Source organism: Coenobita brevimanus, chromosome 13 (assembly GCF_032717465.1).
Source record: "Coenobita brevimanus isolate Jiangsu-jjx chromosome 13, ASM3271746v2, whole genome shotgun sequence".
Taxonomy (NCBI): Eukaryota; Metazoa; Arthropoda; class Malacostraca; order Decapoda; family Coenobitidae; genus Coenobita; species Coenobita brevimanus.
In genome coordinates, this window is record NC_136966.1 from 38,008,481 (window position 1) to 38,023,718 (window position 15,238).

Consider the following 15,238-nt stretch of genomic DNA (forward strand, 5'->3'; position numbering starts at 1 on the left):
ATGAGCAATGACCTCAAGGCACTGAGTCTTGGTGCTAATTTATTTTTAATGTTTGTGATGTGTTGTTTACATGACACTGATGTATAGTATGTAACACCACGGATTTTGGGTGGGTGGGTGGGTGTGATTGGGGAGTGTTGTTTATGGTGAGGTGTGGAATGTGACAGTGTTCTGCTGTCCAGTTTGTGAGAAGGGTCACTGTAGATTTGGCTGGGGCTATTTTGAGCCTGTTTGTGGTAAACCATTCATGTAGTGTGTTGAGGTAAGGCTGGAGGATGTATGCAACTGTGTTTGCATTTTGGTGTGTACATGTGAGTGTTATGTTGTCTGCATAGGAAGCTATGTGTATCTGTTGTGTGTGCGGTGTGGGTATATCGTGCACGTATGGGTTAAAGAGTGTAGGGGACAAAACAGATCCTTAGGGGATGCCATTTGTAAAGTTTCTGATGTTAAAAGACTGACTGCCAAATGTTATATGTGCACATCTGTTTGCTACGTAGTTTGCCAGCCACCTTTTTGTGTTACTGTGCATATTTGTGTTGAATATTTTGTTTGTGAGGTTGTGGTGGAGGATGGCATCAAATGCTTTGCTCATGTCTAGTGTGACTAGGAGTGTTCTGTGTGGTGACCTAGGTGAATTCATGTCATCAAAAACTCTGTGTAAGGTCTGTAAGAGGAGTGTTTGTGGAGTGTAGTGGCCTAAAAGTCTGTAAGAAGAGTGTTTGTGGAGTGTGGTGGCCTAAAACCATGTTGTGATGGGGATAGGGGGATGTGAGGTGTAACTATGGTCCTTTCATAGCAAGAAGTCCGTTCAGGGTGTGGCAGAAGTTGGAATTCCCCCGAGTGCGACGTTGCCAATTTGACCACCAATTATCGGATTATCACTCTGTCTCCCTACCTACCCCCATCTCACCTGTTTCTCTTCCCCCCCCCCTCTCTCTCTCTCTCTCTCTCTCTCTCTCTCTATATATATATATATATATATATATATATTGTATATATCTATTATCTATTTTCAACTTTTTTCCACACCACCTATGAGGTAAAAGTCTAGGCGCATTTTATTTTTAAGAGGTTTCCCCTGTAGGCCTATAATCCTCTCTCTGACCCTGGGTCACTCGCCGACCTCGGCATGGCAACATGGGAAAATAGCGCTGCCACGTGTCGTAGAATTCATTCAAATCGTTGTTATAATTCTAAAAAGTGATACTCAGTGTACTATACAGCTTCCTTTATTATATACAGAATATAAAAAACAATTTCAAATAGCACATAGATGGGAAATAAGAGAGAGAGAGAGGCATGTACTACAGCTGATTTGGCAGTATCGCTATAGGTGATTCACAGGTGGGCCCCACCCTGAACGGACTTCTTGCGGTGAAAGGACCATAGTTGTAGTACCAGTCGTTCAGTGACTTTGGAGGGGGTGTAGGGGAGAGTGATGGGGTGGTGTGAGGAGGGCAACATGGGGTCTTTGTTGGGTTTGAGGATAGTGATGATAATGCCATGCTTCCAGATGTTGGGGATTATGTTGTGTGAGTAGCTGTAGTTTGATATGTTGGTGAGTGCTTGTATGCCTTGTGGTCCAAGGTGTTTAAGGTGAATGTTGCTTATGTTGTCTGGTCCACAGGCAGATGAGTGCTTAAGGTTGCTAATGATCTGCTTCGTTTGGTTGTATGTGAAATGTGCGAAGTCTGGATCTGTGGCGAACTGCCTCTTACGTCAGATGATAATTCAGTCGTTGTGATGGGGGTTTACATGGCAGACATGTGAAAAGTGATTTATGGGAGTGTTTGCTTGTTGTCTGTTTGAAGGTATGGTGTCTGTTGCTGTGATGGCGGCATGTGATTGTGTAGTGTTGCTGTTGGAGAGTAGGATGCTGTTTAGTGTTTTGTAGAGTTTGCTGGTGTTTGAATTGTGGTCAAGTGTTTGGAGATAATTATTCCTGTTTAGTGTTTGCTGTTCTGATATTTTATTGTTTACTTGAGTGTTAAGTTCTTGTATTTTTTGTACGGTGTCTTGTGTATGGGGTGTTGGGGAGTGTCGTAATGTGTCCCGTTGACTGACGAGGCCTTGAATTTCTGGTGCGAAGTTGGGGTTGTGTCTCTTTCTGTTACATCTAGGGATGTGTCTTTTGTCTGCATTTCGTATAATTGTATTGAAAGTGTGCACAACGGTGTTGATGTTTGTGATGGATGTACTGTTTAATGTTTCAAAGTGTTGTTTTGTTTCAGCTGTGAGGGCCTCCCAGTTGGCTCTCTTATAATTAGTGTGTGTGTGTCTGTGGCCAGCTGGTGTGATTCTGGTTTTGGTAGTGATGACGATTGGGAGGTGATCTGATCGAAGGGTTTTGACCACTCTCCAGGATGTTGTGGGGGCGAGGTTTGGGGAGCAAAAGGTAACATCTGGGGATGATGGGAGGAAGAGGACTTGGTGTGGGATATAGGTATGTTGATGGAGATTATTCAGTATGAAAAGATGATCTATTTGGCATTGTAGTACCAGCCCTTTGTCTGTGTCAGGGTTGTTGACATGCCAGGCCATTGCCCTGGCATTGAAAAACAGATCCTTGGGGGACGCTATTTGTGAAGTTTCTGATGTTCAAAGACTGACCGCCAAATGTTACATGTGCACATCTGACTGCTAAATAGTTTGCCACCCATCTTTTTGTGTTATTGTGCATGTTTGTGTTGAATATTTTGTTTATGAGGTTGTGGCAGGGGATGGCATCAAAAGCTTTGCTAGTGTCTACTGTGACTAGGAGTGTTCTGTGTGGTGACCTAGCTGAATTCAAGTCATCAAAAACTCTCTGTGTAAGGTAGGTAAAAAGAGTGTTTGTGGAGTGTAGTAGCCTAAAACCACATTGTGATGGGGCTAGGGGGGTGTGAGGTGAACCTGGGAGTGGCTTCCGTTGCCCGGGCAAGTATCACGTGTGTGTGTGTGTGTGTGTGTGTGTGTGTGTGTGTGTGTGTGTGTGTGTGTGTGTGTGTGTGTGTGTGTGTATTTACCTATTTGTAGTATACAGGAATTGAGCAATGCTCATGTTGTCCTGTCTCCATATCCACATTTATCAAGTCTATCTTTACACACATGAATGTTTTTCTCATGCACCACCTCTTTGTCTAAGTCATTCCAAACATTTAAGTATTTACCTAATATACCTAATTGTGATATACACGGAATGTACTATGCTCGTGGGTTTCCGTCGCTGTTTCTCAATAAGTCAAATTTAGCTTTAAACTCGTTTAAGTTTTTAGACTGGACGATCTCTTTGTCCAGGCTATTCCATAAGTCTATACTTCTGTAAGGAAAGCTATATTTCTTGATATCCTTCAAGCAGCTTGACTTTTTCCATTTCATTCCGTGTCCTCTTGTTACTCTCTTATCCCATACAAACAGATCTTCTTTGTCAATTTTATCTACTCCCACCATGGTCCTGAACACAGCAATCATGTCTCCCCTCTTTCCCCTTTCCTCTAAGGAAGGCAAATCCAGCTTTTCCAGCCTCTCTCTGTACGACAGGTCTGCCAGACTGGGGACCATTTTGGCTGCTGTTCTTTGTATTCTCTCAATCTTGTTTATATCTTTCTTTTTGTGTGGGGACCACACGACTGCTGCATATTCTAACCTGGGGCGAATCATGGCCACTATCAATTTTTTCATCATCTCCTCATCCGTATAATGAAAAGCTACTCTTATATTAGTCAGTTTATACGTCTCTCTAACTGCCTTGTTAATGTGTTTTTCAGGTGACAAACTGTCCTGGACCAGCACTCCCAAATCTTTCTCTTCTCTCGCTTTTGTGACTGGTTCGTTACCCATCAAATGATGGCCTCTTGGTACTTTTACCTATTTCCAATATTTTACATTTCTTTGCATTAAATTTCATTTCCCACATCCAGCTCCAATCGTGTAATCTATCCAGATCCTCAAGCAGCATTTTACAATCCTCCTCAACCTCTACCTTCCTCAAGATCTTTACATCATCAACAAACAGACTTGCATAACTGTTCACTCCATCTACCATATCATTTACATAAATCAGGAACATTACTGGCGCCAACACCGAACCCTGTGGGACTCCACTTGTTACTTCCCTCCATCCAGACATCCTATCCTTTATTACTGTCCTCATTTGTCTGTCTCTCAAAAAGTCTCTCATCCATTCCAGAAGTTTCCCCTTCAGTCCTCCTATATATTCTAGTTTCCACATTAGTCTCTTATGAGGTACCATGTCAAAGGCCTTCTCTAAGTCTAAGTACACACAATCCACCCAACCATCTCCCTCCTGTACCACGTCAATCGCTCTTGAGTAAAAGCTCAACAAGTTAGAAACACATGACCTTCCACTTCTGAATCCAAACTGACATTCAGCCAAAATATTCATCTCTTCCAGATATTTTATCCATCTGTCTTTCAGGATTCTCTCACACAATTTTGCGACCATGCTGGTTAGAGACACTGGTCTATAATTCAGGGGTTCTTCCCTGTTTCCTCCCTTATAAATTGGTACCACATTTGCCCTCTTCCATTCTTGAGGGACTTTCCCCTCTTCCAGAGAGCACACGATTAAATTGTGAATTTTATCCGCCACTTGTTCTCTGCATTCCTTCAGTACCCAATTAGAAATTCCATCAGGTCCTGGGGCTTTCCTTACATCTTGAGTTTCCAGTAATTTACACACTTCTTGTACCTCCACTTTTATATCTTTTATCACCGGAACATTTATAATCACTCCCTCCCCTTCCACAAGCTCCTTTTCTTTAGTGAAAACTGACTGGAAACGTTTGTTCATTATTTCTGCTTGCATTGCCGCATCCTTATAGACCTCTCCTTCTACTTTCAGTTTGGTGATTCCTTCCTTTTGTTTCAGTTTGCCATTAACAAATCTATAAAACAGTTTGGGTTCATCCTTGCATTTGTCTATTATACCTTTTTCAAAATTCCTTTCTTCTTCTCTAAGTATTCTTGTGTATTCATTTCTTGTTCTTTTATATTCTTCCTTTGTGTGTGTGTGTTCTTACCTAATTATATCTTTACAGGAATGAGTCAAGCTCGTACTGTCCCGTATCTTAAACTATATTTATCGTACACATCCTTAAATTTGTGAATTGTTTTGGCACACATTATTTCATTCAGTAGTGCATTCCACTGATCAATTGCTCTATTGGGAAACTAAATTTCCTTACATCTTTATCACCTCTCTTTTTATGCAGTTTTTTGCAGTGTCCTCATGCTGATGCTTCCCCATACGTTAAGTAATCATTTATGTCTATTTTCTCCTTCCCTGATATGCATTTATATGGCATATTCATGTCACCTCTTTTCCTTCTCTCCTGTAGTGTTGGTAGATTCAGTTTATTTAGTCTTTCTTCGTAGCTTAGATCCCTTAAGCTTGGTACCCATCTTGTAGTGGCCCTTTGAACTTTTTCAATCTTGTCTATGTGTTTTTTGAGATGAGGACTCCAGACTACTGATGCATACTCCAGGGTTGGTCTGATGAATGATGTTATTATCCTTCTTAGCATGTCTTCATTTATGTATGTGAACGCTATTCTCATATTGGCAAGCAGTGTATACATGTTCCGTACCTTCTCACTGATGTGGTCAGCCGGAGATAGTGTGTTATTGATATCCACACCTAGGTCCTTCTCTCTTTATGATGTGTGTATGGTTCTATTTCCTAATGTATAATCGCAACCAGGTCTTTTTCCACTTTTACCAAACTTGATTACATGACACTAGTCCACATTGAATTCCATTTGCGATGTATTACTCCATTCACAAAGTTTATTTAATTCTTCTTGTAGCTCTTTACAAAAGTCTGTGTTAGTAATTCTCCTTTGTATTTTTGCATCATTTGCAAGCATATTTAGATAGCTTTCATTTCCAGTGTTACTGTCTATATAATTTATATACACTAAAAACATGATTGGTCCCAGCACTGAGCCCTGTGGTACTCCACTAGTCACTTCTTTCCATGATGAGTAATTTCCCCTTAGTACTGTTCTTATTTCTCTTTTCATGAGAAAATCTTGCATCCAACAATACAGATTGCCTCAAATTCCTCCTTGATGGTACAGTTTCCATAAAAGTCTTTAGTGTGGTACTGTGTCAAATGCTTTCTTGAAATCTAAATAGATACTGTCCATCCATCCTTCTGTTGTGTGTGTGTGTGTGTGTGTGTGTGTGTGTGTGTGTGTGTGTGTGTTTCACTTTCATTTTTGAAGGCTCCAACATGCTTGCATGCGTTGGCCTTGGTCACCTAATGGCAGCACTCCATGCTGCTCAATCTCTGGCAGCTTCTTTATTTAGTTCCTTAACCCTGAGGTCACATTCAATGACCTCATCCCAGGTCTTTTTTGGTCTACCTCTCACTCCCCTACTCCCAACATTAACACTTCTCACTTTCTGCACCCAATTATCATCCTCCATCCTTTACACATGCCCTAACCATCTCAATCTACCTCTCTTCATCACCACACCAATACACTCCACTCCCATCCTACCTCACAACTCTTCCGTCATAAACCTAGCCCCTCCAAGCCTTGCACTCAAGGATGCACTGCACATCCACCTAATCATTGCCATTTCTGTACGTCTGAGCCTGCAAATAACCTCTTCCTTTACTGCCCAGGTCTCACTACTATACAGCATTACACTCCTAACACATGCCGCATACAGAGATCCCTTAGCACGGAGGGAGAGCCTTCCCAGTGTCAGGAGAGGCAGCAGTATCCTGAACTTCTTCCAACCACTAATCACTGTAGTCACAGAGCTAGCTCCTGCCCCACCTCCAGCACATAACATGTCTCCCAAATAACAAAACTCTTCCAAACACTGAAGACACTCACAAGCAAGTTCAATCCTTTCACACCTGGCAATAATGTATCCACATGCTCTCCCCAATACACCACACACATGAAATCAGCATTATCTCGCAGTCTACCTCTAATATCACTACATCTCTTATGCACACACTTATCACAAACACTGCACAAGATGGATTTACTTCCAACGCCCTTGTGACAAATCGCACATGGCCACTCTCCATCTTCTTCCACAGTACCATTCCCAGCCCTAGATATCACTCTTGTTTTGTCTGCATTTACTCCTGAGCCTTTGTGCCCCACACCATCTCTTCATTTCCTAAATCTTTCCTCGTCTTCCCTTTCATTCTCTGCAATCAACACCAAATCATCAGCATACAACATCTCTACAGGAGTCCATATCTGAAATTACGTGATACGGCTTCAAGTACTATACCATGATAAACAACAAGTGACTCAAGACTGACCCCTGATGCACACCAACATTCACGGAAACCTCATCACTCAAATCTCCATTCACCCATACCTGACTGTGAGCACTCACATGCATGGCCATAACAACTCTAACCAGCCACTCCTCGATTCCAAGCTTTTTCATTGCCTACTTCACTAACTCTCTAGAGACTAGGTCAAAGGCATTCTCCAAATCAACAAAAACAAATTACAGTTCTCTTTTCTTCCTATATATTTTTCTTGAAGCTGTCGAACAAAGAATATGGCATCAGTGGTCCCTTTGCCTGGCATAAACTCAAACTGCATCTCATCAATATTCACTCTTTCTCTACTCATACCTGCTAGAACTCTCTCCATTACCTTCATTATCTGGTCTAAAGCTTTATGCCTCTATAATTGCCTCTTTCCAGGGCATCACCCTTCCCCTTGTACACATTTACAACTACACTCTTCAGCCAATCATCTGGGACAACACACTCATATATAATTGTATGTATCAGGTCAATGTCTAACCTCACTCCTATATCTCCTGAGGTTTTCAACATCTCAGCAGTCAACCCAGACAAACCTCATGTCATTCCCACCTACATCCTGCCTACTGCTCCGCTCACAGTAGAAGCTTCTATCAAAGGCCATGGGCCAAGCACTGGATCTGCAGGCTCCAAACCTTCCCTGTCCCAGTCAAACTCTTCATTCAACAATAAACTGTAATGTTCCCTTCATGTGTCTTTAATATCCCCGCTGTTCACCACAACCCTTCCTTCCTTCTTCACACACTGGTCACCTATGCTATCCCTATTCTCCCTCTTCATTTGATAGGCCACCTTAAAAATCATATTCTTTCCTTCCACATGATTTAGGTTATCAGGTAAAAAGTCTCCATGACTCAGACTTCACCCAATAAACCTCTTTTATAGCCCAATGCTTGGCAGCCAAGTATTCCTTTCTGTTGCCACCCTTCTTCCATTCCCGGAAAAGCTTTATTTTCTCCTAAACTGCAGCTTCTGCACCCTAATCCCACAACCAAGTCACTTTATGTCTTGGTGGGCCTTTTGTCCATCCACATACCGAATCAATAACTCTAAAGAAGTTGGTCCTGAGGGCTCTGTACTGTTCATTCTGTCCACATCTCCCTGTTCAGCCAGCACTCTATTCATCTCGCTATGGAAGGCATCCCTTACTGCTTGGTTTTTCAACTTCCATATTTTCCTCCTAGGTGCATAAGTCTTCTTTTTCATCACCCACTCCTTGCACCACGTCACATACCAATAATCTGCGTTGCTATACACGCTCCTCATTCCCTAAAACTTTAACCAATGGCATCCGGCATATACTTCCGCAAGATGAGGAACCGCTGACAGAGGCATTAATGAACGGTACAGAGCCCTCAAAACAATCTTCTGAGAGTTAATGATGCAGCATGTGGCTGGACAAAAGGCCCACCAAGACATAAAGTAACTTGGCGGTGGGATGAGGGTGCAGAAGCTGCAGTTAAGAAGAAAAGAAGGCTTTTCCAAGAATGTATGAAGGGTGGTAACAAGGAGGAATACTTGGCTGCCAAGCGTAGGGCTAAAAGAGAGGTATACAGGGAAGTCCGAGTCACAGAGACTTTTACTTGATAACCTAAATCGTGTGGAAAGGCAAATCGGGTGAAGAGGAAGAATCAGGATATTATAGGCCCGCAGTGTGTGAAGAATGATGAAGGAAAGGTAGTGGTGAACAGTGGGCATATTAAAGACGCACGGAGAGAGCATTATAGCCGGTTGTTGAATGAGGAGTCTGACTGGGACAGGGAAGGCCTGGAGCCAGCAGATCCAGTGTTTGGCCCTTGTCCTTTGATTGATGCTGCTACTGTGAGTAAGGCAATAGGTAGGATGCAGGAGGGGAAGGCAGCAGGTGTGTCTGGGTTGACTGCTGAAATGTTTGCCTCAGGAGATATAGTATGAGGTTAGTCACTGAACTGATAAATATGATTACATATGAGTGTGTTGTCCCTGATAACTGGCTGAATAGTGTAACTGTAAATGTGTACAAGCAGAAGGATGATGCCTTGGAAAGAGGAAATTATATGGGTATAAAGCTTTAAGATCAGATAATGAAGTTAATGGAGAGAGTTCTAGAAGGTATGATTAGAGAAACAGTGAATATTGATGAGATGCAGTTTGAGTTTATGCCAGGCAGGGGGATCAATGACACCACATTCATTGTTTGACAGCTTCAGGAAAAATATGTAGGAAAGGAAAGTGAAATGTTTTTTGTTTTTGTTGATTTGGAGAAAGAATTTGACAGAGTCCCTAGAGAGGTGGTGAAGTTGGCAATGAGAAAACCAGGGCTCGAGAAGTAGCTGGTTAGGGTGGTTATGGCCATGTATGTGGGTACTCACACCCAGGTAAGAGTGAATGGAGATTTGAGTGATGAGCTTTCTGTGAATCCTGGTGTACATCAGGGGTCAGTCTTGAGCCACTTGTTTATCATGGTATCTGAAGCCCTCTCACGCGACGTCAGAAATGGACTCCCATGGGAGATGTTGTATGCTGATGATTTGGTGTTGATTGCAGAGAATGAGGGGAGGCAGAGGAAAGATTTAGGAAGTGGAGAGATGGTATGGGGAACAAAGGCTTAGGAGCGAATGCTGATAAAACATAAATGATGATATCTAGTGTTGGTGGCAGTACTGTCAAAGAAGAGGGAGAGTGATCATGTGCGATTTGTCACAAGGGCACGGGAAGTAATTCCATCTTGTGCAGTGTTTGTGATGTGTGCATAAGAGATGTAGTGGTATTAAAGGTAGACTGAGATAATGCTGATTTTATGTGTGCACTGTGTCGGGGGGAGTAGGTGGAGATTGTCTAATGTGAAAGGATTGAACTTGCTGGTGAGTCTCTTGACTGTGTGGAACAGTTTTGTTATCTGGGAGACATGTTATGTGCTGGAGGTGGGGCTGGAGCTAGCTCTGTGGCTAGGGTAAGAAGTGGTTGGAAGTTCAGGAAGCTGTTGCAGCATGTGTTAGAAGTGTAATGCTGTATGGTAGTGAAACCTGGGCAGTACACTACTTATGTACATAAACCCACATGGTTACCACACTTACACACCAACAGTGCACTGTATACCACACTCTCAACATGCTGCTTTCAACCTGCAGTTCTTTTCTTTCATTCTTTTTTTCCTCCTTTCCTACTCACCCATTTATTACTCTGAACCTTCAATGTTTTCAGTACGACTTTATTAAGCTTCAAAACTGTGTCAAGGTAACAACATTCACACAAAACCTGGCAAAACAATGAACTAAATCTTCAGTAGAAGTTATTTAAGTGTTTCTTCTGTCCATATCCGATATCCTGATACTGACAGTAAATATCAGTATTGGTTCGGAATCAGAAAAAAATGCAAATATCGGTGATATATCAGTTTGGTGAATTGTATCAGTAACAGCACTAGATCATACTGCAAAGATTCTTCTAATCATCCTTGGACCCAAGCACTTTCCTGTATCATGGATGTAGCACTCACCAGATTGTGCATCGGACACATTGGCCTGGCTTCTCATCTCCACTGCCTCAGACTTGTCCCGGACCCTTACTGCCAGTGGTGTAGAAACTAAGAGTCCATAACCTTTTCATACTGCACTACCAGTACCCTTGTTTCTATTACATCTGCACCATCTTCAGAGATCATCTAGTTGCCGTAGGAGTCACAGACTTCTTCATCCTAGATAGGGCAGGCCTGAGCCATATGCTACAATATCAAGTCCTTCATCAATGAGTGTCTTCCTCAGGAGATGGACTACCACACTGTCTCTAGCCAAAGAGTTCTCTTTGCGAGCTTCCGGGAGGGCTCCTCCTGGCCTTCAGCCAGCGACAGCCCTTAAGCCAACACCAACACCTAAATTCCAATAAGCTGCCTTGTATCCATGTACAGTAAATCATAGTCTCTTCAAAATGTATAAATGAGCTATTTTCTTTACGGGATGTATACTGGTCCCTATCTCGGCAACATTACACCAGGTACCTGACTTTGAATCGTCAATAAAAAATATGCATTAGACAACAATCCTCTTATGATAGTCAATTCAGGTCCATCTGTTGGGGAGCCCCAAACCCTCCCTAAGAAAGTTCCAATTACTGTTAGGGACAGCCAAAATGCACACTTTTGGAACAATAAACTGACCAAAGAATTCAGCGAAGTGTGAGAGTGCACTTTCAAAGTAACAATAATAATAGATAATAAAAATGAATAATAATATGTTAAAGATATGCTTTACTTTGCACAGCAAAAACACCTTACTAAACCAGTTCCTCCTGATGGTCTTTCATATTTTTCTGGTTATTTTTGGGGTGGTAAATTAATGTTTCACATTAAATTTCTTTTCCTGTTGTTTTTTAGGAAGGTTCCTTCTGCTGTAATGCTTCTTGAGTGTAATAGCAGACACTTCCAACATACATCCAAGTCGCCTTTTAGTACCTCTTCCTAACTGTAGGTTTTAACCTAACAATTTACCCAAACCTAACGTAACCTAAGTTTTAACAAGTGCACCCACCATTATAAACATCTGTAAGGCATCAGGAACATGATGATAAGAACAAGGGGCAAAAAATTCACCAGAAAACAAGTGTTTACCACCATGAAAGCGAACAAAAAAAAAAATACAGAAACCAAAGTGGAGTAATAATAGTTGAATTGGTAAGGTCCATCTGTTGCTATAAGTAAAACATACAGTCATCAATCAATAATACATTTATCACTAATAATAAGTAAGGACTGCCTATAAGCCAAAACTGGTCGAGCATAAAACTACAGGTAGATGGTTTGGTGGGTATCTCACTTTAACATCATGCCTTACAACTACAATACCGTACGGTACTTGTTCGATGGACAGTTGCCATAAAACACCTTCTTTGCTGTATAAGTACTCTGTAAACCTTTACAACAATAAATATATCAATCAACCAATCTTCTTAATTATCTCTACATTCTATTCCTTAAAAGATCCATAAGGTTGTGATACCAGCGTACAACGAAAAGTAACATAACTCCCTTTCCAATACTATACTTACTGATGCCTCCTCCGCATCCGAGTCCTCTTGCCAGATACTTCTGCCACCATGGCAATTCCTGCTGCTGTGGTGTGGTTGACATGCTGACTGGTTTTATAGAATATATAAACTACTAGATCCGAACTCTTCTACAGACCACCAGATTCGTCGATGCAGTGACAGCTGACAACACAATGGCCGAACAGTAACACGACGGAATTTACAGGATCACATATTGGTCTTAACATACTTTTTATTCCTTGAACAATGACATGCTAAAATTTCATATGTCAATAATTCAATACAAGCTAGAAACAGACTTCAAAGATGTAAATTATTTTCTCCCCTCCCCCCCCCGCCATCAAATCCTATACATCACATTAGTTTGGTAGGTTGTTGCTAAAAGTAATAATGTATTCCTAGCGAACCTAAATATTACCCTTAGAGAACAAAGTTTGAAAATCAAGCCTTTCGTAACATTACGTCAGAGGCCACAGAACTGAAACTTTCGGTCCAGCAAATTTAACGGAGAGCCGAAGTATGACGTCGTTACCATGACAACCACCTCGGTGGTTCAACACAAACATCAGGGAAGGGGCTTCTACAGTGTCTTCTTGGCTGTATAAATCATTCTGGCGTGATAATCAAAGATGGTGAATAAAACCTACACTTGGAGAATATGCTGTACTTACCATTTTCGATGGACACTGCCACTATCTTCAGTGGTCAAGATAGAGAAGGAATAACATGCTGACTGTATTGCTAGGTGTTTTTAGGTCGACTTCTCGTCCTAGAAACACTAGCCGTTGAGCCGGAGTTCTCTTTCGAGACCGGAACTAGAATGCAATACGAGAGGAGCAGGGCATAAAAACTCTTGGGCAACAACCTTACACGTGTATTATCTCAAATTCAGGAACAAACGGACACAGTGCGAATATGACTAAGACAGAATACTGAAAAACCGACCGTGGCAACCCAGGTCACCACCACACCTCCAGGAGACCACGGAGGGGTAGACAGAGTGCGCGGCATGCCCAGTCAGTACGGACATAAGTTCACCCAGGTCACGCGCCTCTATTCCCCGGAATGCGCTCAACGAGACCACCCCAGACCGAGTGCACTACCTCTAGGGCGAGCTAGCCCTCGCCAGGATCGGGATGGAGCTGACCCCACATAAAATACCCGCCGCCGCCGGACCGACCACACTGCCACCCCCCATCCCACCATCAAGCCACCACCACACCACCACCCCAGGAGGACACCACGGTGGGGCTATTGACCCAAGGTCACCGGGGCACCCCTGTCATAAGTCCCTCTTCCCCGCAACTTACCATTCACAAGGTACGCAGGAAGAACCAACGACCCTCCGAGCGGGTCAGCCTTCACCAGGTTCGGGGTGGGACTGATCCAGAGTCAGTCCCAAGCAACACCGTGGTACGACCACTGTACGTGCTGGGGAAGAGGCAGCCACTGTACGCCCTTCAGTTGTCTCCCCCCTGTGACTCCACCATCACGGCCACTGTACTATACATGAGGGGGAAGAGGCGGCCACTGTACGCCCTTCGGTCACAGCCACCTCTGGGGACGGCCTCGGAGCGTTAGTTATTGAACACACTCCGACTGGCAAAGCCAGGAGTAGTGGAGCCGTGTTTATGGCTACTGTACATGACGGGGAGTGAGCGGCTATTGTGCGCCCCTCATCCACTAACTCCTCCTACGGGAGTAACACCGCGCTCACAGCCACTGTATGTGACGGGGAAGGAGCGGCCACTATGCGCCCTTCAGTTACTTCCCAAAGGGCAGGCAGGCCCACGGCTACGGCCGTTGTACGTAGGGCAGGCAGGCCCATGGCTATGACCGTTGTACGTACCAGGGAGGGGGCGGCCACTGTGCACCCCTCACCTGCTTTTTCCTCCTTCGGGAGCAGCACCACCAGCATGGCAACTGTACATGTGAGGGAAGAGGCGGCCACTGTACGCCCTTCAGCTGCGGGTCCTAGGAGTCACGGGATCGCCACCATGGCCACTGTACATATGGGGGAAGGCGCGGCCACTGTACATCCTTCATTTGTGACTCTGACAGTCCTCCCGAAGCAGGAGGTCCCTTGCACAACTAACCCTTTACCTCTCGGTTGTGTGGGACGCGCATTGTTGTCTCCCTCCAGGAGTGGTTCCCTGGAGGTGCTGCTGGAGTGGTGGCGTGGCCCGATCCTGGCTCTACCACCTACCCTTGGGAGGTCCCTGCCCCTGACGGATGTCCGATGGAGAAGGCGCCGCAGTCCACCCCAGACGGCACCCCACCCTGGAGACGGCCGCAGCCCCCGGACCCCCAGGCCTGACCAGCAGGCTCCAGACCCAGGCAACTCGGGCTTCCCCTTTCCCCGGAGTCAGAGGCAACAGGCCCGTCTCTTGCAGCTGTTCGGTCCTAGTGCTGAGGGCCACCTCCCAGGTCGAGGCCCCCAGACCAGAGGGCCTCCCTGCACCCCACCGACGAGGCTCCAGTACGAGGGCCTTCTTCCAGGTCGAGGCCCCCAGATGGGAGGGCCTCCCTGTACATCCCCGACGACGAAGGCCCGGGTGGTGACGCCCCTACGGGCAGTGCATTGTCCCCTACAGGAGGGCTCCCCAATAAGGCCTCCTCCCACGCCCGGGCGCCACATCAACTTAGACCCAGGAAACAAGGGTATGTAGTGATCTCAACGCCTCTTGTGCCATGAACCTCTGAGACGGGAGTGTATAGTGACAGTAACAGAGTGAGGGCCAGAATAATATAAGTGACTAAGTTATAAGTGACATACTGAGCAATGGTATCCCAGCAGAGCAGAAAATACTAATGAATACAGACAGAGTAACATATAGAAATAGTGGGTCAAGACCTGTGGTGAGCGAGAAAACCAAAGACCTAGAACAAGTGTTGCCGCGA

General features: G+C 44.2%; 1 protein-coding gene across 1 annotated transcript in view; it reads right to left on the minus strand.

Annotated features, from left to right (window-relative positions):
* The window catches only part of fwe (calcium channel flower), a 211,924-nt gene extending 199,444 nt beyond the window's left edge, over positions 1 to 12,480 (minus strand). Inside the window, exon 1 of the mRNA XM_080285184.1 lies at positions 12,338 to 12,480. Within this exon, the coding sequence (XP_080141310.1) occupies positions 12,338 to 12,419 (82 nt within the window). The 5' untranslated portion in view covers positions 12,420 to 12,480. The remainder of the gene's footprint in view (positions 1 to 12,337) is intronic.
* Between the last annotated feature and the right edge of the window lie 2,758 nt (positions 12,481 to 15,238).